The sequence below is a fragment of the Engystomops pustulosus genome, chromosome 2 (assembly GCF_040894005.1).
Source record: "Engystomops pustulosus chromosome 2, aEngPut4.maternal, whole genome shotgun sequence".
Classification (NCBI taxonomy): Eukaryota; Metazoa; Chordata; class Amphibia; order Anura; family Leptodactylidae; genus Engystomops; species Engystomops pustulosus.
In genome coordinates, this window is record NC_092412.1 from 118950496 (window position 1) to 118974423 (window position 23928).

At 43.5% G+C, this 23928-nt stretch overlaps 1 protein-coding gene across 2 annotated transcripts in view; it reads right to left on the reverse strand.

The window, feature by feature from the left end:
- CASTOR2 (cytosolic arginine sensor for mTORC1 subunit 2) overlaps positions 1 to 20712 on the reverse strand; it is a 100576-nt gene extending 79864 nt beyond the window's left edge. For both annotated transcript variants that reach the window (XM_072136176.1, XM_072136175.1), the window contains exon 1: positions 20342 to 20712. In XM_072136176.1, the coding sequence (XP_071992277.1) occupies positions 20342 to 20454 (113 nt within the window). In that variant the 5' untranslated portion in view covers positions 20455 to 20712. The remainder of the gene's footprint in view (positions 1 to 20341) is intronic.
- Between the last annotated feature and the right edge of the window lie 3216 nt (positions 20713 to 23928).

Here is a 23928-nt window from a genome sequence, read left to right on the forward strand (position 1 = left end):
TCATCCAACAGCAATCTGTAGCTGTGATGACTGGGTGCAGATGGAGTCACAGGGCAGACAGGGGTCTTCTTAAGGACCCCAGAGCTGCCTTATCAAGTCTATTAGGTCATGTCCATTGTCAGTGCAGTGTATTAAACAAGAAATCAAGTGATCTCATGTCTGTGTGTGACAAAGCAAATACTGAATAAAAGTAAATATATAATATACATATCTATAAACACACATACATAAGTTTAAGGAAAGACCAAACAGCAAACAATAATGAAGTAAAGAGGGGTGCAAACTAAACAGAACAGGGCCTCAAGTCCTCCAAACATACAGATAGAAAATATGCAACACTCCCAAAAGTCCAAACATAGGGTAATTAATTATGGGTCCTTTTTATTCCATAGTGTCATATACAGCAACATTTCGGTTCAATATCAGCTTGAAGGCTCACGTTGCTCCCAAACGTCACTGTATATGACACTATGGAATAAAAAGGATCAATGTTTGGACTTTTGGCAGTAATTTTATTTAGTAATAAATTTATTAGAAAAACGTCAGATCTGTATTCTTTTTTTAAAATATACTATAGAGATACAGTCATATTGACAGAAAATGGCTTCTAACGGCATTAAAAAAAAGAAAAGAAAACCTGGAAACCAGGTGTGGATGAGGTTAAATAAAATTATAAAAGCTTCCACCTCGGGTTATACACAGGTCAATAAAAAACAAAACTTAATACTCACCCTCCGGCACCCGGATCCTTGGCGTGGCTCCCGATCCTCAGTGCAGCTCCCGGCGGCTCCTCTTTTCTCTAGCCGGCAGAGTCGCGTCCATGCAATCTGCCGGCTGGTGCACACTACCATGGGGCAGTGTCGCTGCTGATGACGTCATCAGCAGCGACACCGCCGCATCATATCGTGCGCCGGCTGGCAGATCACAAGGGCGTGACTCTGCCGGCTATTACAGCAAAGAGAAGAAAGAAGATGAGCCACGCCGAGGAATGGGGGGGTGAGTATTGCCGGAGGGTGATTATTAAGTTTATTTTTTTTTTTAATGTGCAGGTCATACAGGGGGCTGGCAGGCAGTACACTACGTCACTCAGTTCTCAGATCCAAGGGGAGGAGGCCAGCGAAAGAGGAGGTGTGCATAATTATAATTTGGTGGACCGTCCAATGTGCATTTGAATGTCATTAAAAGTAGATTTTTTGACAAAGGCAACTATTTTGTTCCAGGATGAGCAGCACAGAACCCACCAGTAAGTGCCTTTAGCTAAAAAATCTCATATACCAGTGGTAGACTTCCTTTAAGGGAAGACAGAGAACCGATTCTAGTTAGTTGTGTGCACTTATATAATCGTACCCAAACATCACTACTGTGTCTGAAGACTCCTGACAAATAGGGATTTGTAGTTGCTGATTCAATTTATGTATAGGACACTTGTGTACAAACTGTTCTACTTGCGTAGTAAATATGACAGATCAAGGTCTCAATTTATCAATCTTTTCATGTGAAAGACAGTTTTTTTTCTTTGTTTCATTAAATCATAACAGTTAAAAGTCGCCTAATATATCATAAAAAAACTACTGAACAAATATCAAAGCATATAAAGCATCATTAATTTCATTGTATGTAAATATTTATTTATAGACGCCAACATTTTTAATTAACACACAAAATTGCTATATATAAAAAAAAAACATAAGGTATACAAATTCCCTTGATATATGCCTATGTTTAAATCTGCACAAACAAAACATTTGAAAAATAAAAATAAAATAAAAACATGCTGGTAGCGTTAAACAACAACCAATGGAGCCCAAAACCTCCAACCGACTACAAACCCATCCTTCAGACAACCCATAGTTACAGACAGACCCCTCTGACCTCTGGTGAAGCTCTCTGAATGCTTTACTATAGTCCCAGATTGCAATAATCACCTTTAAGGTGTCTGTGATGAAGCTTTATTGATAATCCTTGGTCCAATTACAGTAAAAAATGTTTAAACTCCAATTGTCACTGGGGCCAAATTTTTTTTGTCTGGATCTACAATTATAAAATATACAGTTTCGACTTACATACAAATTCAACTTAAGAACAAACCTCCGAACCCTATCTTGTACGTAACCTGGGGACTGCCTGTATATAGTATTAGCTGAGCCACCCACACAGATGCAGAAATGGTAGCAAATTATATTTTTTTTTATTATTGAAACTAATTACTGATATGGTCTGATGCATTCTGCATCTATGATAAGCATCACATATGAGAATACACATGATGATCATTAGCAAAAGACCTACAACCTCATTCCCAGTGGAGAGAACCAGCTTCACAGCTCCCAAATCCTGCATTTTGTGGTCTTAAGCATATAGTAATAAATGTAACAAGACTATTATTGGTTCATGCATTAATTTCTGGCTACGACCCTGTTTTACTATTCAACAAAATCAGGGGAAACATTTTAAAGGGGCTGTCTAGTATTTGCATGACCAGAAACACTGCCATTATTGTCCATGGGTTGTGCGTCCATTGTACTGAATAAATAAGTTCAACTTTAACCCCTGAAGGATGCAGGGTTTTTGCGCACATTTTTTTTTTTCTTTAGATCGGGCATTTCGAGACGCAGTAATATCGAAAATGTTTGTGATTTTTATTATTTATTACATTTGATATCAGTTCTAGGGAAAGCAGGGTGATTAGAAATGTAAAAGGTTTTTTTAGTTTCTCATTTTTCTTTAGCTTGTTATGTTATTTTTTACAAAAAAAATGCTTTAAACATTTTGAAAATGAACCCAAGCTCACTTGCATAATTTTAATTTTTTTTTTTGCAAAAACAAGGGCATAAGAAGAAGAGCACATCCTGAAAGAGGGACACACACTAGAATGTAAGTGTGCTTGGTTTAAAATCCTTCATCCCGGTGGTAGACTTCCTTCAACACAGATAAACAGTAATAGCAGCCCATGGATTATAATTATGTACCCAGTATCAAAAGAATCTAGTAGGATTTCATCTTATGAGTCAGTTAAAACAAATAAAGAACTAAACTAGTGTTCTATGTTCTTGCAATAAGAACTGCCAAAGCTATCAACAAAGAAAAGTTAGATGGCAATGGCAAAGTTTTAAAAACTTTTGATATTTAATAAATGCATAGTATCTCAATGATGTGGTAGGAATAAAGTATATACCGTATTTACAAAAAAAATAAAAAAAATTTTTTGTTCAGAAAAAAAAAAAAACAGATGCCATGACAAAAACATGATGGACCTTATTCCAGCCAATAGTGTCAGTCATGTGCTGCTCATATCAATTATTTTTTATTATTCTGTCCTTATAATGTGATTTTAAACAGTTACTACACATGTTTAGACACAGACTTCTTTTTTATTTTAAGTCCAAATTGCTGTAAACATACTGGAATTTAGATCCGGTTTCTGTCGACTTTTATATGAAATCAGTGGAGTAAACATCTCCAGAAGAAAGAAGCAATTCATCTTAATACAAAGTAGCACACGAGACTGAAAACAAATAATTCATACGTGTTTGCTTGTGCTCCAGCTAAACCTCTGTGTGGCTTCTTAGCAGAGGTCTAATTTGGGTTATCTGATGCACATGACCAGCTCATTCCTCAGGACTCAAGAGAAGAGCTTATTGTCACAATGTAGCCAGACATAGCATTTTATGTGGCTGACCTGATCATATGCTAAGGGTTGTTTTTCTAGGTCTGAACAAACAAACTACTGATTTTGTATGAAACATTGTAAAATGGTTATGGTAGATAGAGGAGAAGAGATGACTGGCACCACCTGATACACAGAAGTAAGGTCGCAGTCCACGTCCTACAAATATAGCCACACGTCGGGACCGGTAAAGGGAATCCTGCTGCGGGGTGCACATCCAGGCTTCACAGACAGCACGGTATGAATATCCAAAAAAGGTAAAAAGAGATGGCACTCACCGAGCTCAAGCAGCAAAGTCTTTATTAGGAAGATATCAGGGCAGGGGTGATCCACGCCACGGCAGGCGACGGGCCGTTTCGCGCTAGGAAGCGCTTTCTCAAGCCTCGGTCCGAGGCTTGAGAAAGCGCTTCCTAGCGCGAAACGGCCCGTCGCCTGCCGTGGCGTGGATCACCCCTGCCCTGATATCTTCCTAATAAAGACTTTGCTGCTTGAGCTCGGTGAGTGCCATCTCTTTTTACCTTTTTTGGATATTCATATTGTAAAATGGTTATGGAGGTAATTATAAAAATTCTAAAAATGCTCAAAAAAAGTTGGAACATTAATGGAATGATCTGATGGAGGCCTGAACAGATGTAGAAAAATGTTTTTAAAAAAAAAAAAAAAAAACTTAGTATAAAATTGGTGATGTGTTACCAGAAAATAAAAATCATTTATGCTTTGTCTCTTTTTTTTTTTTTTTTTTAAGTAGTCACATTATTTATACCAAAAACCATAGGAATACAAGTGAATAACACCTTTATAGAAGTCACAATTGTTGTGGTCACTGCCGTCTTCATAATAAAAAAAAGAAAGAAAGAAAAAAAAAAGGTATTATTCAGTCAGTAACAGCTTCGTAACCTGTACACATAGAAATGCAGAGAGGTTGCCCATCTCATCCTCCTTACAGGCCAATTAACCCTATACTCCAGAGTACAGTCAGCAAATCCCTCAGCATTATTGTACGTAGTACTATGACGGGGTTGATTGCATCAAGGATGGGGTCAGTGTGACAACCCTATTCTGCCAATGGCACTTCATGCAGGAACATGGACTGCCAAGTGGACAGGTCCTTCTGTTGCAGAACTGTGCTATAGGTCAAGTGACTTTTTTGAAGGAGTAATATTGTATGTCCATGACTGCACAATCGTTATTGCGACTCCTGGTAAGAAGTAATATTTAGCACTGTATAGTGGTAATATTTCCAGGTTCAGTGTTATTATTGGTAAGGTATGTTATAATACAGAGGCTTTTTATTTAAAAAGAGTATGTGTGGTGGCCTGATGCCGACCTAGGAGGACGTGCACCGCGGAGCTCCCGGGACCTGGCACCCTATCACCCTTCCCAGGCAGCCATCCTTACCTGTACCCCCTCCAGTCTGCTCCCCGGTGCCGCGGGTACTTGCCCCCATACTCCGGTGGCGGTATCGCGGCGGTCACCGGCTCCGTGAGGTCCCCTCCAGCACTTCACCTCCTGCGGCCTTCCACGTGTCCCGCGCGGCGGCGGGACCATAGCCGCCCGGCATCGCGGCTGTATACCGGAGAGGTGCTGAATACCGGGGGAGGGAACCCCCCCCCCCCGTGCTGTGCCGCCGACCCGCTGTGCTGCAGACCTGGGGGATCGTGGCAGCGCTCCAGCCAGCCCTGTATCCGGCCGGAGGCGCCATCTTACTGGACTCCCCTGCGCTGCCTGAGGCCTAGGCGCGCAGGGTTAACCCTGTCACTGCCGGACTGCAGCCAGGAATAAGGTAGGGAAGTAATTCCCCTGCTACTGCCCTCCTCTCACCTGGGGACCCCAAGCTGTGCAGCCCACCATACTCCCAGTGACCCCCTGCTCCTGGGTTTTGTTTTATATTAACCCTTGCAGTGCCGCTGCAATAGTCCACGTGGGTTTGGACTGTATCTCTGCTAATTACTGGACGCTAGGCTCCTCGATTGTTTATCACTGGCCCCCTCTGTCCAGACGCCATGGGTAACCGGAGGAGGACGGCTAAATTGCAAAAAGCGGCGTCCGGGGTGTCTGCGCCTCCATCGGATGATGAATCCATCCATGAAGATCCTCCATTCCAGTCCCTGGAACCCCTGGATGCGCAGGAATGCTCCACATCACAAGCCGTTCTTGCACAGATACAGTCAAACGCTGCAAAAAAATTGGGGAGATTCTCCCGCACACAGCCCTGCTCTCCTCAGGGGTCCCCAAACTCCTCTCCCTCCCTCTTTGAAGGCTCCCAGAGCCCGCCGCAGCTTGTAAGTTATGAGGAGGGCGCTGATCCGCCTGACGTGGCCACTGAACTGGACCGCAAATTTGCAGAGGTGCTGGCGGCCATTAATGGGTGCCAATCCAAACTGGTTACCAAGGTGGATGAGCTGCGACAAGACTTTGTTCTTTTAAGACACGATGTTCACAAAGCCAAAGAGCGAATAACAGAAACTGAACGCAGAATATCTGAAGTGGAGGATGTCCAGAGGCCTATGCCGACACAGATAAGAGAGCTTCAGCGCCAAATGTCTGCTTCCATCGACAGAGCTGATGACCTCGAAAACCGCCTGCGACGGAACAACGTCAGAGTGGTTGGCCTCCCCGAAAAAGTGGAGGGGTCTGACCCGGTATCCTTTTTTGAAAATTGGCTCAAAAATATGCTGCCTGCAGATACCTTCTCCCCGTTCTTCACAGTAGAAAGGGCCCATCGTGTGCCATTCCGCCCTGGCCCCCCAGGGGGCAATCCAAGACCCTTCCTGGCCCGGCTGCTGCACTTTAGGGACAGGGACTCTATCCTCAGGGCTGTCCGTACCAAGGGAGAAATCCTCTATGCCAACAGCAGAGTGTCCTTCTACCCTGATTTCTCTGCATCCGTCAGGAAACAGCGAGCACAATTCACCGAGGTCCGTGCCCGTCTCCGTGACAAGGGGTATAAATACTCCATGATGTACCCTGCCAAGCTCCGAATAGTGGATGGTCAGAAGACTCGATTCTTCACTTGCCCAACCGAAGCACTTCACTGGGCTGATGCAGCTCCACGGGCTCCAGCTGCAAGGCCCGCACCTCCTGAGTGACTGGACTCACATATCCTTTTGTCTGATGTGCAGTGACTGTGCTGGACTTGGTCCTGAGTGGTTATCCAGGGGTCCCAAATCACTGTTACAGTATTCTAATATTTGTTTACACTTTACGTGCCTCACAAATGTACCCTGTGATTGATTTGCGCATTCTTCTTGGTCATCTTGACCAGTGCGCCATTTATGGCACTCCATTCTCTCCCTCCCTCCCTCCCCCCCCCCCCCTTCCCACCTCCCCCTACCATTACCTCCCCCTACCATTACCTCCTTGCGTCTTCCTTCTTCCCCCCCCCCCCCCCTCCCCTATTTCCTCTTGGTTCTTTCTAAATATGGCTGCCTAATAACCTCCTGATCATCTATTCATTAAGGGTTGAAGGTCCCGGGACAAATGGTGTAGGTTTGTCTTGAGTTAGGGACCACTGTTCTACTATTTGACTGTTAGTGGGTATAGGTCTACACTACTGCTGTTAGGGTGTTAGACAGGGGGTTTGTATTCTTGGGATTGTTAGTTCAGTTCTGTTATATTTGTTATGCTCACTGTTGTCTGTCTGTCTATGTCTTTGTGGTATGAAAGGATGAATGCTTGGTTGCTCACGTCTCCTTCCCCACACCCCTTTCCCTTCCGCTAAGATGTCTTCACTTAAGGTAATGAGCTGGAATGTGAGGGGACTTAACTCCAAATTCAAGAGGGCCCTGATGTTAGACGTCATTAAGCGTCAGGCCCCCCATATTGTATGTATCCAAGAGACACACCTTACGGGTCAGAAGGTCCTCTCCCTGAAGCGGGCCTGGGTGGCTAGAGGTTACCATTCCTCCTACTCTGTTTACGCCAGGGGAGTATCCATACTCATATCCAAAGCGCTTCCCATAGAGGTCATACAGGTAGCACCGGATCACTTTGGCCGTTTTGTGATCGTACATTGCGCCTTGTGGGGCTTTACCTTTACTATTGCGTCTATTTATGTCCCCCCTCCCTTTGATCCAGCTGTATTGCACCTAATATCCAGTAAGCTGGCTGCTATGCCTCCAAGCCCGTTACTCTGTATTGGTGATTTCAATGCCGTCCCTAATCCCTCCTTGGATCGTACAAGTGGTCTGGACACAGGCTCGGTCCGTCTGAACGAGTGGCTCACCTCTCTAGACCTCGCCGATGTTTGGCGTAGTAAACACCCTCAAGAGAGAGAATATTCATTTTATTCCTCTGTTCATAAGAGCTTCTCTCGGATTGATCTGGCCTTTGTCTCCCCCGATATGATGCAGCACGTTGACCAGATATCCTATTGCCCGCGCAGTGCGTCAGACCACTCCGCCTTGTTCATTAGTCTCCTTATAGGCCCTCCCAGCGACTCCCGCTTATGGTGCCTGCACCCGGCTTGGCTCCTGTCCCCAGCGGTCCAGAGTACTGTTAGGGCAGCGCACAGCGAGTTCTGGGATGTACACTCAACCCATCCTGATCCCCTTCTAGTCTGGGACTCGTACAAGTCCTCGGTGCGGGGGGCATTCATGTCGGGGGTAGCTGGCCATAGGAAGTCCTTGAATGCCCAGGAGGAAAGGCTGACGGCTGTACTGGTGACTGCAGAAAAGGATTATCTAGAGAAACCTACTCCGGGGAATAAAAAGACTTGGGCTCAGGCGCAGAGGAACCATCTAGCTGTAGTGAAGGAGCGCACCAGTAAGCGCCTGCTAGCCAGGGAAGCGTCCATCTTTGAATTTGGAGATAAAAACGGGAAGCTGCTTGCGTATTTATCGCGGGCTGAACGCCCCTGTGCTTCCGTTCCCTCTATTGTTGATGGTAACGGAGCATTGATCACAGAACCCCGGGCCATTAACTTGGTATTTCATGAATACTATTCTTCTCTTTACAGCTCCAGATTGTCCGCCTCTTCCGTCGAGATTTCCAGATTCCTTGACAGTCTTCCACTTTGGAGGCTCACATCGGCACAGTCATCGGAGCTTGATGCTCCGCTCTCGGCAGAGGAGGTGGAACTGGCCATCCAATCGTTGCCCCCCGGTAAGACACCTGGACTTGATGGGCTGGGAGGTGAGTGGTATAGGGATAACTGTGAGACTCTGGTCCCCCTTCTCCTCAGCCTATACTCCGATGCGCTTGATAGTGGTTCCCTCCCCGACTCCATGCGAGAGGCCCTTATTGTAGTTCTTCCTAAGCCTGGCAAGGATCCCCTGCTTCCTGACTCATACCGCCCAATTTCCCTCCTAAATTCAGATGTTAAAATACTAGCAAAAATTCTGGCAACAAGGCTTAACAAAGTAATACTATCATTGGTTCACCCGGACCAGACAGGCTTTATGCCTGGGAGGGGAACTGACATAAATATACAAAGACTACACCTGAACATTGCAGAGGCAGAGCGGTCTCCAGACCCTGGGTTTATATTATCCTTAGACAATTGTAAGGCGTTTGATTCTGTGGAGTGGCCCTATTTGTGGACCCTTTTGCCTAGAATGGGTTTTGGCCCTCGATTTACAGCATTGGTTAAGCTACTGTATAACGATCCCAAGGCTAGGGTGCGGACCAACCTTAACATCTCACCTACTCTCCCTATGGCCAGGGGCACTAGACAGGGTTGCCCACTATCTCCCCTCCTCTTCGCACTCGCCATTGAGCCCCTTGCTGTGGCGATCCGCCACTCTGAGGGCATTAAGGGCATAACTAGAGGTACTATTATTGAAAAGGTATCTCTCTATGCCGATGATACACTTGTATACCTTGGGGATGTGGGCCCCTCTCTGGAATCCCTTCTGGCCCTGATAGAACGTTATGGGGGGTTCTCAGGCCTTCGGGTTAACTGGGACAAATCGGCCCTATTTCCCTTATCTGAGGTAGGGGTACACTCCCTCCCCGTTCCAGTCCGGGTGGTGTCCACCTTTAAATATCTGGGAGTCCAGGTGTCACGCAAGGTCCAGGCATTTACGGAGTTAAACATTACACCCCTGATAGTTGCAACGGAATCGCGCCTAAAAGCCTGGTCCACTCTCCCCTTGTCTTTGTACGGGCGTATTAATATATTTAAAATGATTTTTCTCCCAAAATTTCTATACCTTTTCCATGCCTGCCCTATACTACTTCCTAAGAGTCTGTTTAAACGCTTGGACGGCATTCTCAGGTCCTTCTACTGGCAGAGTAGTGCCCCGCGATTCAGTCTAGCGCTGCTTCAGGCTCCCAAGTCTAGGGGTGGACTGGCTGCCCCGGATCTGTATCTTTATTACCTGGCTTCCCAGCTAGTATATGCCCAGTGGTGGATAGATATAGACATGGGTAATGCAGCTACTGCACTGGCTGGTGCCCTGGTAGGTTCCTACGAGGCCCTTACAAACCTGCTGTACAGGTATAAGTCCCCATCTGATACCCCACTTCCCCTACGTACGGTAGCGGTGTGCTGGCGTAGGGCACAATCCCTGGTAGAGCCGAGCAGCTCTCCCCCCCTCTCGCCTAGGACTCCATTGTGGCTCAATCCGTGGCTCTCTCACTTCCTCTCCCTCCCAGGCTGGACAATGTGGGGGGCAGCAGGGGTGAAATTTGTAGGCCAGCTCTTATCCCCGGAAGCAGAGTTACTCAGCTTTAACGAGATAAGGGAGAGACATACTGTACCCAATACGGCCAGCTTCCATTACACGCAACTGCGACACGCATTCAAAGCCCAATTCGGCTCCTTCAGCCTGACAGTGAAATTCTCCAAACTAGAGACTCTGATGAGTACCCCAGACCTCCCTAAGCCACTCACTCAGTGCTATGCTCTCCTACAAGAGCAAAAGTCCAGACCGTTTGATAGAGCCTGTGAACGCTGGAGTCAGGATATCCCTGACCTGTCAGATGATGACTGGAGGGAGGTCGAACTGTCCTACTTCACATCTGTAGTGAGTGCGAGGGACTTCCTGATCCAATCTAAATTCCTCCATAGAGTATACTTCACCCCTGCTAGACTATTTCGCATGGGAGCAATGCCTAATGATCTTTGCTTTCGCTGTCGGGCTGAAGTCGGATCCTTCCTGCATTGTGTCTGGTCCTGCCCTAGGGTCCATGTCTTCTGGTCCGAAGTGCTGGAGTTCCTTAATTTACACTTTGATTTCCCACGCTTACTATCTCCCTCTGTGTGTCTCCTCGGCATCATAAATGAAGTTGTCAATGGCCACTATGACAAAATTTTCTTTAGGTTTGTCCTATACTACGCCCGAAAAGTGGTGGTGATGACCTGGAAGGACCAGGAGCCCCCTCCGTTAAAAAGATGGATACTACTCATTAATAGTGTCATTCCCCACTACCGGTCCCTGTATACCAACAGGAAGTGTCCCCAGAAGTTTGACCGCATCTGGTCCAGATGGTGCGCGACTCCCCATACAGCCTTATAATCACATGTGATTTATATTCCTCTCCATGATGAAGGAGACTGAGCGTGCTGGTGTGTGTGTGTGTGTGTGTGTGACTCCCCATACAGCCTTATAATCACATGTGACATATACTCCTCTCCATGATGAAGGAGACTGAGCGTGCTGGTGTGTGTGTGTGTGTGACTGATTGTCTACGTGTCAATAGTTATTTGTGTTGTATCAAGATGTCTGGCTGCAGTATCCTGCTGTTATCTACTATGTAATATCCCTCAGGTAGTTTTGAAACGCAGTAAGAACCTGACTGTTACCATGGCTGTTGTATAATAATCCTGTATTGGGGGGAAGGAAATATGTGACAGACAATCTTGATTTCTGGTTTTGTTTATTATGTTTGTATAAAAATTCAAAAACTGCAAAAATAAATACTTTTAAAAAAAAATAAAAAGAGTATGTGTCTAGTATCGGTGTGTAAATATATACAGGTAAGTGGTTTAGTTTTCTTGGTGCGTTTTTGTTGCCCAAACCGGACTTTTGCCATAGAGCCTATTGATTTCTATGTAGACCCCTAATTAGAAAGAATTTTCTTCACTTTCTCGGTGTGAGCAGCATCGCCCACCAGTGTCAGATGGCCCCCACACAAGGGATCATGTTCTATGAAAAATTGTTGAAGGGTAACTTTTATATCATAATGGGCACCAATTAAATTCTGCTTTAAGACCTGTTGTATATTTTCTTAGTTTCTACAGATGGGAATCCATACTTAAATCAGCAAGAGGAAGCAACAATCTTACAACGTAGACAATTTCAGTGCTAAATATTATTATTATTATTTTTGTATCTATATAATCTTTATGGATAAGTAGAGAGTCGTTTAAATAATAGAACTGCAAAAATTGACTTGGACATTCAGGTACCCATAAGACTCCGACATTAAGGGGTTAAAGACAGGATTACAAAAGAAAATACTACCTACATAGCCCTATCCATCCCCTTTCCATATTCAGCCTTTAACTCCAGTTCTCAATGCCTTTTAACCCTTCACATGCCAAAAAAATACTTAAATAGTATTCAGTCACCGAAAGCCATCATCCTTTTCACCTATCAATTATTTACTACTAATCTATTATCATTAATAGATTCTGCGGGTCTAGAGTATGCAGCAATGTCTTTAGATGTTGCTACAGATTTCTTCTGCTCATGCGCTATTCGCGGAAGCTGGACTGAGTCTCCAGATGTCGGAGAGACACCTGGAAACCATAGGGAGAAGGCAGTAGCATTGTTTTAACGCTTCTGCTTTTGCCATTCCTCACAAAAACACTTTAAACTTATTATTTAAAACCTAGCCCTACATGTCCCGAAAAAAGCAGAAAAAAAATTTAAGATAGCATGCAAAAGAAAGTTATGACCATTGGTCCACCACCTACGAAAATTCAGTAAAAAAAAAAAAAAAAAAAAAAAAAAAAGGCCCGATGATTAAAGCCTTTTAATGCCACATCATTAGGGGGTTAAAGGCCACGCCTATTTGTGAAATACACACAAGACTTATTCTTTATGTTTAAATAATTGTGTATACTACAAAATAATGACAGGCCACTTGAAACAATCCCTTTGTATTATAAGGAACCCGACGTTGATATGACCATAGGGTGTTACAGGGACCCCCATGTCAATTGTAACAAACAGTAAACCTAGTGTTTTACTTTCCTGCAGCAATTTAAGGGATTACATAAAGTGTTATATGGTGCTATTAAAAGGGAAACTGTCGGGTGTGCAGTTAGCATATTACAAAGCAGAAGAGCAGCTACATACAGAGGTTAGAGGGAATAAGGGCCAGTGTGACTTGTAATTTATCAATTTCTATTTCATGAAAACAATGGAGGGAGATTTATGAGAAGTGTTTGTGGCAAAATTGTTCTAGTTTCCCAATAAGAACTCTGCTTTAATTTAATAGCTGTAAGAGAATGAAAACTGGGCTCTGAGTGGCTGCCATGGGTAACTACAACAGTTCTGCTTTCAGATAAATCTCCTTTCTAGATAACTCCCATACTAACTTATAATCTTATTTGCCTCCTGTGTACTAAGCTATTCATTTTGAGCCTTAGTAGCCAGCATGCAAGACTGTTCTACAATTTGTGACATTGAATGTGTTCATGACTGCCTATAAAAAGACCACTCACAGGACAGATGCAAGAGGTTGGCCTTTTGCAAATGCAGCGCCAAAGATGCAGAGATTTGGCATCAGTATCTAGCTATATAACATGAAAACAGATTTCCATATAATTTTTGTTTTCCCATGATAGATTTTCTACAGAGATAATATAAATGAAACTAAGTCAAACAAAAATGTGTGTCCTTTACTATGATGGTAATATTGTAGCATTAGGATAATGGCATTTCCCAACTTTCATGACCTGGTTTCTTTGCCCTTGCTTATCTTTATGATTATCAAAATGTCACAACAAATAAAGTGTATTCAAACACTTCCTCATATTCCCTAACACTCTGTATACACAGCATGCAAAGCAAAGTCATTTCCATCTTCTCTTGCCTGGTAACCAGGAGCTTAAACCAACTTTATAATGTGCTGACCTTACCAGCAAGCAGTGTTAACCCTCCCACTCCTGAACCTTTTTCAAAAGAGACTACAGTAATGAAATATTGACAATAAATAGCCCAATACCAATAGGTTTAAGAGTTTGTTTTAGGTTTTATTTTTGTATAAGCATGACTGGTGAGGATTACTAGTCAAAGTTTCTTTTTGTATTAGATAGTATCTTCATGACATTAAATATGGCTAGGGACAATATTTTGTCATAGATAGTTATATTTTAAGGCCATTTTGAGCCATAATTCAGATCGGCTGAGGTCATGATATATCCAATGCACCGCGTCGGCGACGCAAAAACGGAGCGCCAGCTGAAGACCTGTGGGGGGCTTTGAAAATGTGAGTACAGAGTCTTTTTAGGCTGGGCAGGGGGCAGGTACTGGCTGGACTTGATTAGACTTAGACATAAGTGCTACTATCCTGCAATGAGGATTACTGAACCTTAAAATCCACTACATTTTGCAAAACCTTCAGCTTACATCTATTTACAATCTTTTACCAAGAAAACTGTATACAGGCAGTCCCCGGGTTACATACAAGATAGGTTCCATAGGTTTGTTCTTAAGTTAAAACTGTATATTTTATAATTGTAACCCCAGACAAAAATTTTTTTGCCCCAGTGACAATTGACAGTTTCAAAATTTTTTGCTGTAATGAGAACAAGGATTATCAATAAAGCTTCATTACAAACAATTTACAGCTTATTATTGCAGTCTGGGAATATATTAAAGCATCCAAAGAGCTTCTCCAGAGGTCACAGTGGGCTGAGGGGTCCGTCTTTAACTAGGGGTCATCTGTAAGCCAGGTTTCCTTAAGTAGGGGACCGCCTATACTCAAAACCAAATGTTATATTTATTGTTTATCTGCACAGATAAATGCTTCTAACTTCATTTTGATACTGTCTACTGTAGGCCACAGGCTAGGTTTTAATAGATTTCGATTGGAAAAATAAATCAAAATACTATTGAATATAACTTCAGGGTGCGTTTTCCCTGATTGATGATGTCATCAATAGGATGGAGCAAACCTCTTGCATAAGCTATGCAGAAGGCTTACGTCCCATATTGTTCCATCTGTTCCATTTGCAAATGTGACCGCCAACTCAGCGATGAGACAAAAAGTGAAGGCATTTCCCAAAATTTTTTTAAATAATCTTAATGCAAGATTTATTAACATACTCCAAACACGTCCCTATATGTTTCCTTAAGTTTGTGTAATGTCATTTATAAAATGAGACAACAGACTAAGAAAAAAAAAAAAGGATTAACAATATTGCATCCTTTCAGTGAACGCCTTGACTTTTATTGCCGACATGGGCTCAAATGAAAGGAGTTTACAGTTTAATGCAACAATACAGGTTAATGTAGCTTGTCACCGAATCCTAAATTGTGGTAAACTTAAAAGGGGTTGTCGAGGAGGAAAAATACTGGCAACAGGTTCATAACAAGGTAAAAATACTTTTCTGACTGATCCAGACTACCGCTGCTCTGCTGCTACAAGCATTTCCCAGCATTCTTAGTCCCTCACGGGATAAAGCAAATGATTTCTTAGCCAATCCCTGGCAGCCTCAGTGACCAATCAAAGCTAATGATTGACCCTGGGACTTACAGAAGGGCCAGAAAACCACATAAGAAGAGGAGAAGTGGGAGGGTTGCTTCCTTTTTTTCACCTTGTTGCTTAAATGTTTCTCTGCCAGATGCCCCATGTTAAAAAATTACACACAATAAGAAAAACCACAAAAATCTTCCACATGGCACTGTAGAAAGTGGAAATGATCTAAGTTGTATTGCAGCCTCCCCCGTCAAAAAATGTAAAGGAAATTTACCACCAAAATAAAGGATTGTATACCAAGCACAAGGACATACTGTTGTGTGCCCCCTCTGGCAGGATCCACTCTTCTTTAAGTTTCCTATGCCCTTGTTTTTAAGAAGAAAAAAAGTGTTAAGAATTATGCAAATGAGTTTGAGGGGCTCCAGGCTCTATTAACATCCATGGAGCCTGGAGCCCCTCAGGCTCATTTGCATAATTTTTAAAGCCTTGTCTTCTTAAAAACTAGGGCATAAGAAGCTAAAAGACGGGCCGATTCTGACAGAGGGGGGGGGGGGGGGGGGGGAACACCAGTATGTCTGTGTGGTAAATGCCCTTTCAGGCATTAACCAAGTCAGCTAATAGGAAGTGCTGACTACTAACGCTACAGATTTAGACAGAAATCTTGAGCAATGTAAGAAAGTTTGGGACAGTTTTAGCATCTGACCTAGAGTTTTTTGTCAAAACATTTTCACAACACTTTTATTCACCAGCATAATTTGGTCAGGTTTAGCAGCGCAAAGGCCCCTCTGTCAAATAAAATACGAGAACAATATTGTATTATAATGGTGTATAATGGGTGTTTTTCTGGGACAAAACACTACAAGTTACGGATATATAAACATTGATAAATTAACCAATCTACTTTGTTATGTAGGACTATGCCCACATGTGATACCCATCCATCTTGAACTTTGCTCAAAATATGCAATATGCTTTAGGTGGCATTGGCAGAGCACTTCAAGGCTCAAGCTACAGAGCATTAACAGTTCCCCCTGAAATACTGCCCTGCTCAATGACTACTCTAATCCTACACATCATCTGTGCCCAGCGAGATGTGGAGCCTGAGCCATAAGTTATCGCCCCAAAGCAATTTGGCCTAATTTGCATATTTCTAAAGTGAATTTCTGGCACAAGAGGAGCAGATGGAATATAAAAACAAAAATATGGGTCATGGATTCCTGTTAAAGAGAACAAGTGCTGTAAGAACTTTAATTATCCACACGGAATCCAGTTTATGAATCAGAATAGAAAAATTGGCATAAGAAAAAAAAAATCCTAATGACTCACTTTAATTTCAAACCCTAGGAATAGCTCCTGAAAATACTGACTGCTTGCAAATTCTGGTGTTTCCCTTAGGGACTTTACATAAAAACACAAAATACATATTTTGTTACAGTTTCTGCACACACACATGTAGGATTATGTTGGGTAAACACTGTAAAACTACCACCAGTTTTTAACAAAACTAATTACAGGCAGTCCCCGGGTTACATACAAGATAGGGTCTGTAGGTTTGTTCTTAAGTTGTAATCTATGTTTCCATACATCTGCAATGTCTTCTTCACACATATATATTGTTCTTCACATGCTATTTTGTTCGCACCGCTCCGCGCGTATCTCCCGACAAGTAAGCAGATGTGCCGAACATCTGTAATCTATTCTGCACTGTGTTCTGCACTGTGTTTTTATCTTAAATGATCCTGTGTTCACTGTGTTCACAGTTTTTATTCTATTCTTCACTGTTCTTCATTGTGTTTTTTTAATTAAATGATCGTTCGCGAGCAGGGGAAATACTGTTATACTGGTCACCTAGCAACCCTTACGTTTAAAACGCATTGCACTCGCATTGCACTTGCAATGTTTGCGAGTGCAATGCGTTTTTGATATGTCCCCATAGACTTGAATGGGGCGTGAAAAATGCGCGTGAATCGCAAAAATAGAGCATGCTGCGATTTTGACGCGCGTGCAAACGAACGCAAGCACGCGCGTTGAAAACCACGCAAATGGAGAAAGACCCATTGAATACAATGGGACAGAGTGCAATGCGAGTTCTGAGCGTCAAATGCACGCGCAGAACTCGCGCGTGAAAAACGCCAGTGGAGAAGGGGCCTCAAGGTGCCTGAAAACTAGGAAATTTGCAAATCTGGGCAGGAATAGGGGATCTGCACCATATCTCCCAAGCAGACATTTTTTGTGGCTGCTTAAAGGGAACCTGTCACTAGAACAATGTTTTTAGGTTCTCCCACGTCCCCACAGTCAATAGCAAGCATATCCGAAAACCGTTTTCATCAGATTTCTGGCTTGTTTCTTTCAAACAATAACTTTTATAAAACTTTACCTCGCTCCCTGCCTAGACGACCCATGGGTGTGGCCATCATTGCTCAAAGTAAGTGCCCCCATCCCCACAAACGGCTTGCCCTCCTCGATTTTGAATTAAAAAAAAAAAAAAACAAAAACACCCACCTCCCTCCACTACATTGCTTCATGCCTCTGCCTCCCTGCATACTCTAGAGGCCTGAGCAAGCAATTATAGCGCTTGCGCTGTCAGTGTCAGATTGTGGACATGCGCAGATAGAAGTGGAGAAGCACCGGCAGTCTCCATCTTACTATGTGCTCACTGCAGCTGAGATCAAAGTTCAGGCGGGAGGGTGAGACTGACACAGAGGCCTTCTGTAACACACTCATAGCCCTATAGGCTCATTAGCATAATTGTAAATGTTTATTTTTAGCGTCAGCTCCAAGTTTTCATTTTTTTTTTTTTTTTTTTTTTTTTTTTAAATAGCAAGTTAAATAAAATGTTTTACATTTTACATGGAGCCATTACTCTTACAATATCACATTGTAAAATGTAAGCAATACCCCAAAACTTCACATGTACCAATATTTTAAAACTGTCAGCTAGGTTACAGCTTGTTATAAAGACTACCTCTAAGTCTCTTATTCTTTTGCTTATTTTTCACTTTGACAGACACCTCTTTTCTTTTTTTCTTAATTAGTGTTGTTTAATAGTTCAGAACTAGATATAAGAGGATCCAAAGTTTAAGTTTAGGACAGGGTTCCCAAACAACTCAGACATCTTGTTGAATTGGCGACTAGCTACTAGCCATGCCTGTTATTGGCCAGGGGTGTCCCTGACGAATCACAGCAATGGCTAGTAGCTATGGTAGGCAATTTGCGGATTGGCTGCATGGCCACCAATCCAGCAATATGTTTGGGTTGCACAGAATGCAACTGAACTCCGGACCCATTCATCTCTACTCAGAACATATCTGTGTAGCAGATAATCATGTACAATACAATGTATATGCATTACATGCTGTGATCCCTTCGCATTTATTACACATGCAACTATAATGATATACATAATAAGCATGTACATTTGTTATAATAATCTTTATTCATATAGCACCATCATATTCCGTGGCGCTTTACAAATCATTTGTTTATATACAGCAAAGAAAAACAATACAAATCTCCAGAATAATTAACCAAGTGTTCTTAACAAAGGTAACAATGATACACTCCAGACAAACAATGACATAGGAGGTGTTTATTGACCACCCTCTGTAAACATCTGGATGATATCAGATTAGGTGTCTACACAATACAACATTATCCTGGACAGTAAACAGTGTGTAGAGCAATCCTGCAGCATTCAGATTTTCAGTAAGAAATGAGGTCATTCATTGATAGCCCTTGTTCTATGTTTTCCTTGTCTTGGTAAAGACAATTCTTATAATGCAGAATTGATGGTCCAAAATGCTAAAAGCGGCTCGACAAACTCAGACCTCCAGCTTATAGTATAGAATCCATGGAAAAAGCCAGGCCTCAGTGGTAAACAGAGCTTCTCTTTGTGTTCAGTATTGAAGCAACATTTACTTTTTCCTCTCCTTGTAAACATCTATTTAATCAAACATGCAACAACTGACCAAAGTGACTGGCAGGAATAAAACAAAAGGCACAGTAAAGTATTTCATCCACCCGATAAAGCTCTGGCACAGGAATTTAATGTAATTTACCCTTTTGCAGTTTTATTTATTAACAACCTAAAATCTTATAATTATAGCTTTTTATTGATCTATAGACACAGGGGGCACCAAAATGCAAGAAAATCTTTAGCAGCTATTACCAAATAACTAAATTAATCCCTTCCCTACCCCTATTGGGTAACTGCCTGCCCTTGGAGCGATTAGAGAAACTGCAGGCAGTTGTACACCTTATTTTCACACACAGGATTTTAACAGTTGCATCCCCCAGTGCAGAGGCAAAGAAAGTAAACAAGGGTCTGGAATAAATTACTTTGCAAACAATGGCAGAGCTCAACCACTGGGGAGACAAAAGCTTCAAATAATATCTGTGCACATTTCAGCAGGCTCTACATAGGCTGCCACTCCCCCTTATCAAACCCAAGCCATTGTTTCAAATGGACCATTGATCCTATAGGCAAACTTTAGCAATGTGTTTTTTACAAGTTGCTATACAATCACTGCACTTACAGAACAATGGGCACAAGTGTTATCCAAAAATCTAGTACAATAGGCTCCAAGAGAAAATACAGTAGATGGACATCAGGCCCAGAAAACAAATTTACTGCAACGTGAAGCGAATAAAAATAAAGCAAACATGATAGAAAAATCATCCCATGGTAACTGTACACAGACTTACATCTGGAGAGATAAAGGGGTTATGGAGACCCATTTGTTTATCCAGATTCCAGTCGTGCACTGGGGGCGAGTAGAGAAATAAACACAGCATCTAGCACATAGGATACTGGTGTGCACATCTATGATGTGCCTATATTTATATATGGAAAATATTTTACACATCTATTTTCTGGGGAAAAAAACAACAACACCTGTTCCATTCATTCAATGCTCCCTCCCATGCATCCCAATGACAGTCACAGGAGCCCTGTGGGATTCAAACAATTCAATGACATGAAGTTGTTTTTCTCTGGGCTTTGTGCATCCACAGCCAGGGGAATCAACCAGTGACAAGTGACCCACTTCTCATACCCCCATGCCCCAGACGGCCACTTACCTGGTTTTGGAGGAGAGGAAGGCAAGTTTGATTAATCCATAGGTAAACAACTGGATGTTCTCCTTGGCTATGCTGGCTACTTTTAGCCTGTGCTCTAGGATATGCAGTTCCATCGTTTTCTCCTTCTCATTTGTAGATCATCTAGAGGGAATAGTGTTGTTGGCTTTTGTGTCGAATGCAGATCTTTAGCCCTTTTCCAGTGCAGCTGGCAGGGAAAGTAAGGAAGGAGCAGAATGTGTGGATCACAGGGAGAGGGGAAGCTGAATGACTTCAGGAAGACTCGCACAGCAGCGGCTCCAGAGTGCAAAAAGCAGCTGGTGCTTCACTGTAACAAACAACTTGCCACTCAAGCCGCACCTACTGCACATGTGCGGCTATCCCGGGGCATGCCGGGAAATGTAGTCCTGACTGCTGCTGAGGAATGACGCTGCACTTAAAGAGACACGCACCCTTAGCTCTAGTGCAGCTTGTTTGCTTTGTATTCGACAGGGCTTCGATAGCAGCCATGTAATACCGGGAACAGGCAGGCTACGTTGTTCTTCAAAGGAATGATAGGCTGTCCAAATGAATACGGTATGGTCACATGTCTGAGGATATTATAGCAGATCTGTTTATAGCAGGGCCACTCAAAGGTGAAAGCCAACTCCTCCAATTGCTTCAAAAGCCACAAGGACTACTTTCTCCCTAATTGTTTAACATGAACCAGCCATATAACTTCCCTGACAGCATAGGCAGAAGTTCTGCAGAATATCAAATATGTAACAATTGCGCTAAACTATACTAACCCATAGTACAGGTGGTGCCCCTATCTGCCCTGGTCACAGGAAGAGGAGGGAGGCCACGGTATGAGGGGGCTGGAGGACAGGAGGCCGCATTATATGGAGGACAGGAGGCCACAGTATGAGGGGGCTGGAGGACAGGAGGCCACAGAAAGAGCAGGATGGAGGACAAGTGGCCACAGTAAGATGAGGCTGGAGGACAAGGGGCCACAGAAAGATGAGGCTGGAGGACAGGAGGCCACAGAAAGAGCAGGATGGAGGACAAGGGGACACAGAAAGAGGAGGCTGGAGGACAGGAGGCCACATAAAGAGGAGGCTGGAGGACAGGAGGCCTCAGAAAGAGGAGGATTGAGGACAAGGGCCACAGAAAGAGGAGGATGGAGGACAAGGGGCCACAGAAAGGGGGGACTGGAGGACAGAGTCCACATTATAAGAAGGCTGGAGGACAGGAGGCCACAGAAAGAGGAGGCTGGAGGACAGGAGGCCACAGAAAGAGGAGGCTGGAGGACAGGGCCACAGAAAGAGGAGGCTGAAGGACAGGAAGCCACAGAAAGAGGAGCCTGGAGGACAGGGGCAACAGGAAAAGGAGGCTGGAGGACAGGAGGCCACAGAAAGATGAAGCCGGAGGACAGGAGGTCACAGAAAGATGAGGCTGGAGGATGGGGCCACAGAAAGAGGAGATTGGAGGAGGGGGGGCACAGAAAGAGGAGGCTGGAGGACACAAGACCACAGCGAGATGGGGCAGCAGGAAGATCAGAATGGAAGACAGGAGGCCACAGGAAGAGGAGGTAGGAGGCCAAAGTATGAGGAGACTGGAGGACAGGAGGCCACAGGAAGAGGAGGCTGGAGGACAGCAGGCCACAGGAAGAGGAGGCTGGAGGACAGGAGGCCACAGAAAGATTGAGCTGCAGGAAGATCAGAATGGAGGACAGGAGGGCACAGTATGAGGAGGCTGGAGGATAGGAGACCAAAGGAAGATGGGGGCTGGAGGACAGGAGTCCACAGTATGAGGAGGTTGGAGAACAGGAGGCCACAGAAAGATAAGGCTGGGGAAGGGAGGCCACAGAAAGAGGAGGCTGGAGGACAGCAGGCCACTGGAAGAGGAGGCTGGAGGACAGGAGACCACAGGAAGATGGGGCTGCAGGAAGATCAGAATGGAGACCGGAGGCCACAGGAAGAGGAGGAGGGAGGCCACAGTATAAGGAGGCTGGAGGACAGGAGGCCACAGAAAGAGGAGGCTCTTTATCCGCCAAACACCAGATATATACCACGTTCCAGGCTACTCTGCAGTCACTTATACTTTGCACTTGTAAATAAGATAGTGGCTGATAATTGGTTCAAGCAGCAGAATTTTTATTTAATAAATTATTTATTAAATTATTTTTTATTGTTTCCTAATAAAGAATGGCTGGACCATTATACAAGCTCTTACTTCTTGTGTCAACCCCTTCATCCTCATAGACTGTAAGCTCTTGCGAGCAGGGCCCTCACTCCTATTGTTCCATATTACTGTATATCTGCATATGTCCCCTATGATTTGTAAAGCGGAATTTCATGGTACTATATAAAAAAGATTATTATTATTAGAGACAGAGAGACAGGCGGGAGAGTGAGAGACATACAGGTAGAGTGAGAGGTAGACAGGGAGAGATAGATACACAGGTAGATATAAAATATTTTTTTGTTTACCGATTTTTCTAGCTAAGTTTAGTTATTTACAGCTAGTAAGTTTATATTTGAATAAGAATACTTTATAAAGTAATAAAAAGTGTTATTTAAAGAGGAGAAGAAGGCAAACTGGTGAGTTATAGTATACCTGATGGTAGATGTCCTTTAACCACCTTAAGAACCAGCCACTTTCGGACCAAGCCTGATTTTTTTAAATCTGCCCTGTGTAAGTGGTTATAACCTTCAAATTCTTTAACATATCCAAAGTAACTTTGAGATTGTTTTCTCATACATTGTAATTAAAGTGAGTGCAAACATTTGGATGATATCTTTTGTGTTTAATTAGAAATAAAAATAGAAATTTGGCAAAAATGTTTAAACATTTTCAAAGTTCAAAATTTTTGCTGTTCAGGCAGATAGTCATAGCACCCAAAAAAATGTCTTAAAGGGGTATTCCCACGAACACAAGTTTCTTAAATGTACTCAGTATAACAAAATAACACATTCTCTAATTCACTGTTATTAGCAAATATACAGCATTTCACAGATATAAGTCCAACCTATCTCTATTAGACCTGGTGTACACAATTTCAGTTGCCGCTGGACACGACCCTGTAACTTCTGACTTTAGGGTCGGCAGCCATCTTGCCTGAGGCTTCACAGAGCTTGTCTCTCTCTGCTCCATGCACTGTAGCCCCGCCCCCTGCATTCCAGGACTGAGCTCACTCACTGATGCCCACTGATACACAGAATCTGAGTTCCTGAGGCATCAGCAGGAGGAGAACTGCAAGCTACACGCAGATATTTTTTGGGGGGAGGAAGGCACAGGAGATCTCGTGTGTTGTGGAATGGAGAGATGTAGGCGATCTCACTTTCATTGTGTTTAAGGAATCTCATGGATCTCATCATCTCTGATCAGTCTATGGGGCAGATTTACTTACCCGGTCCGTTCGCGATCCAGCGGCGTGTTCTCTGTGGTGGATTCGGGTCCGGCCGGGATTCACTAAGGTAGTTCCTCCGCCGTCCACCAGGTGGTGCTGCTGCGCTGAAGTTCCCCGGAGGCGCGCTTGAATGCCCTGAAATTCACCGGCCTATACCTGGTGAAGGTAAGTGTAATTTTCGCAACACATTTTTTTTCTT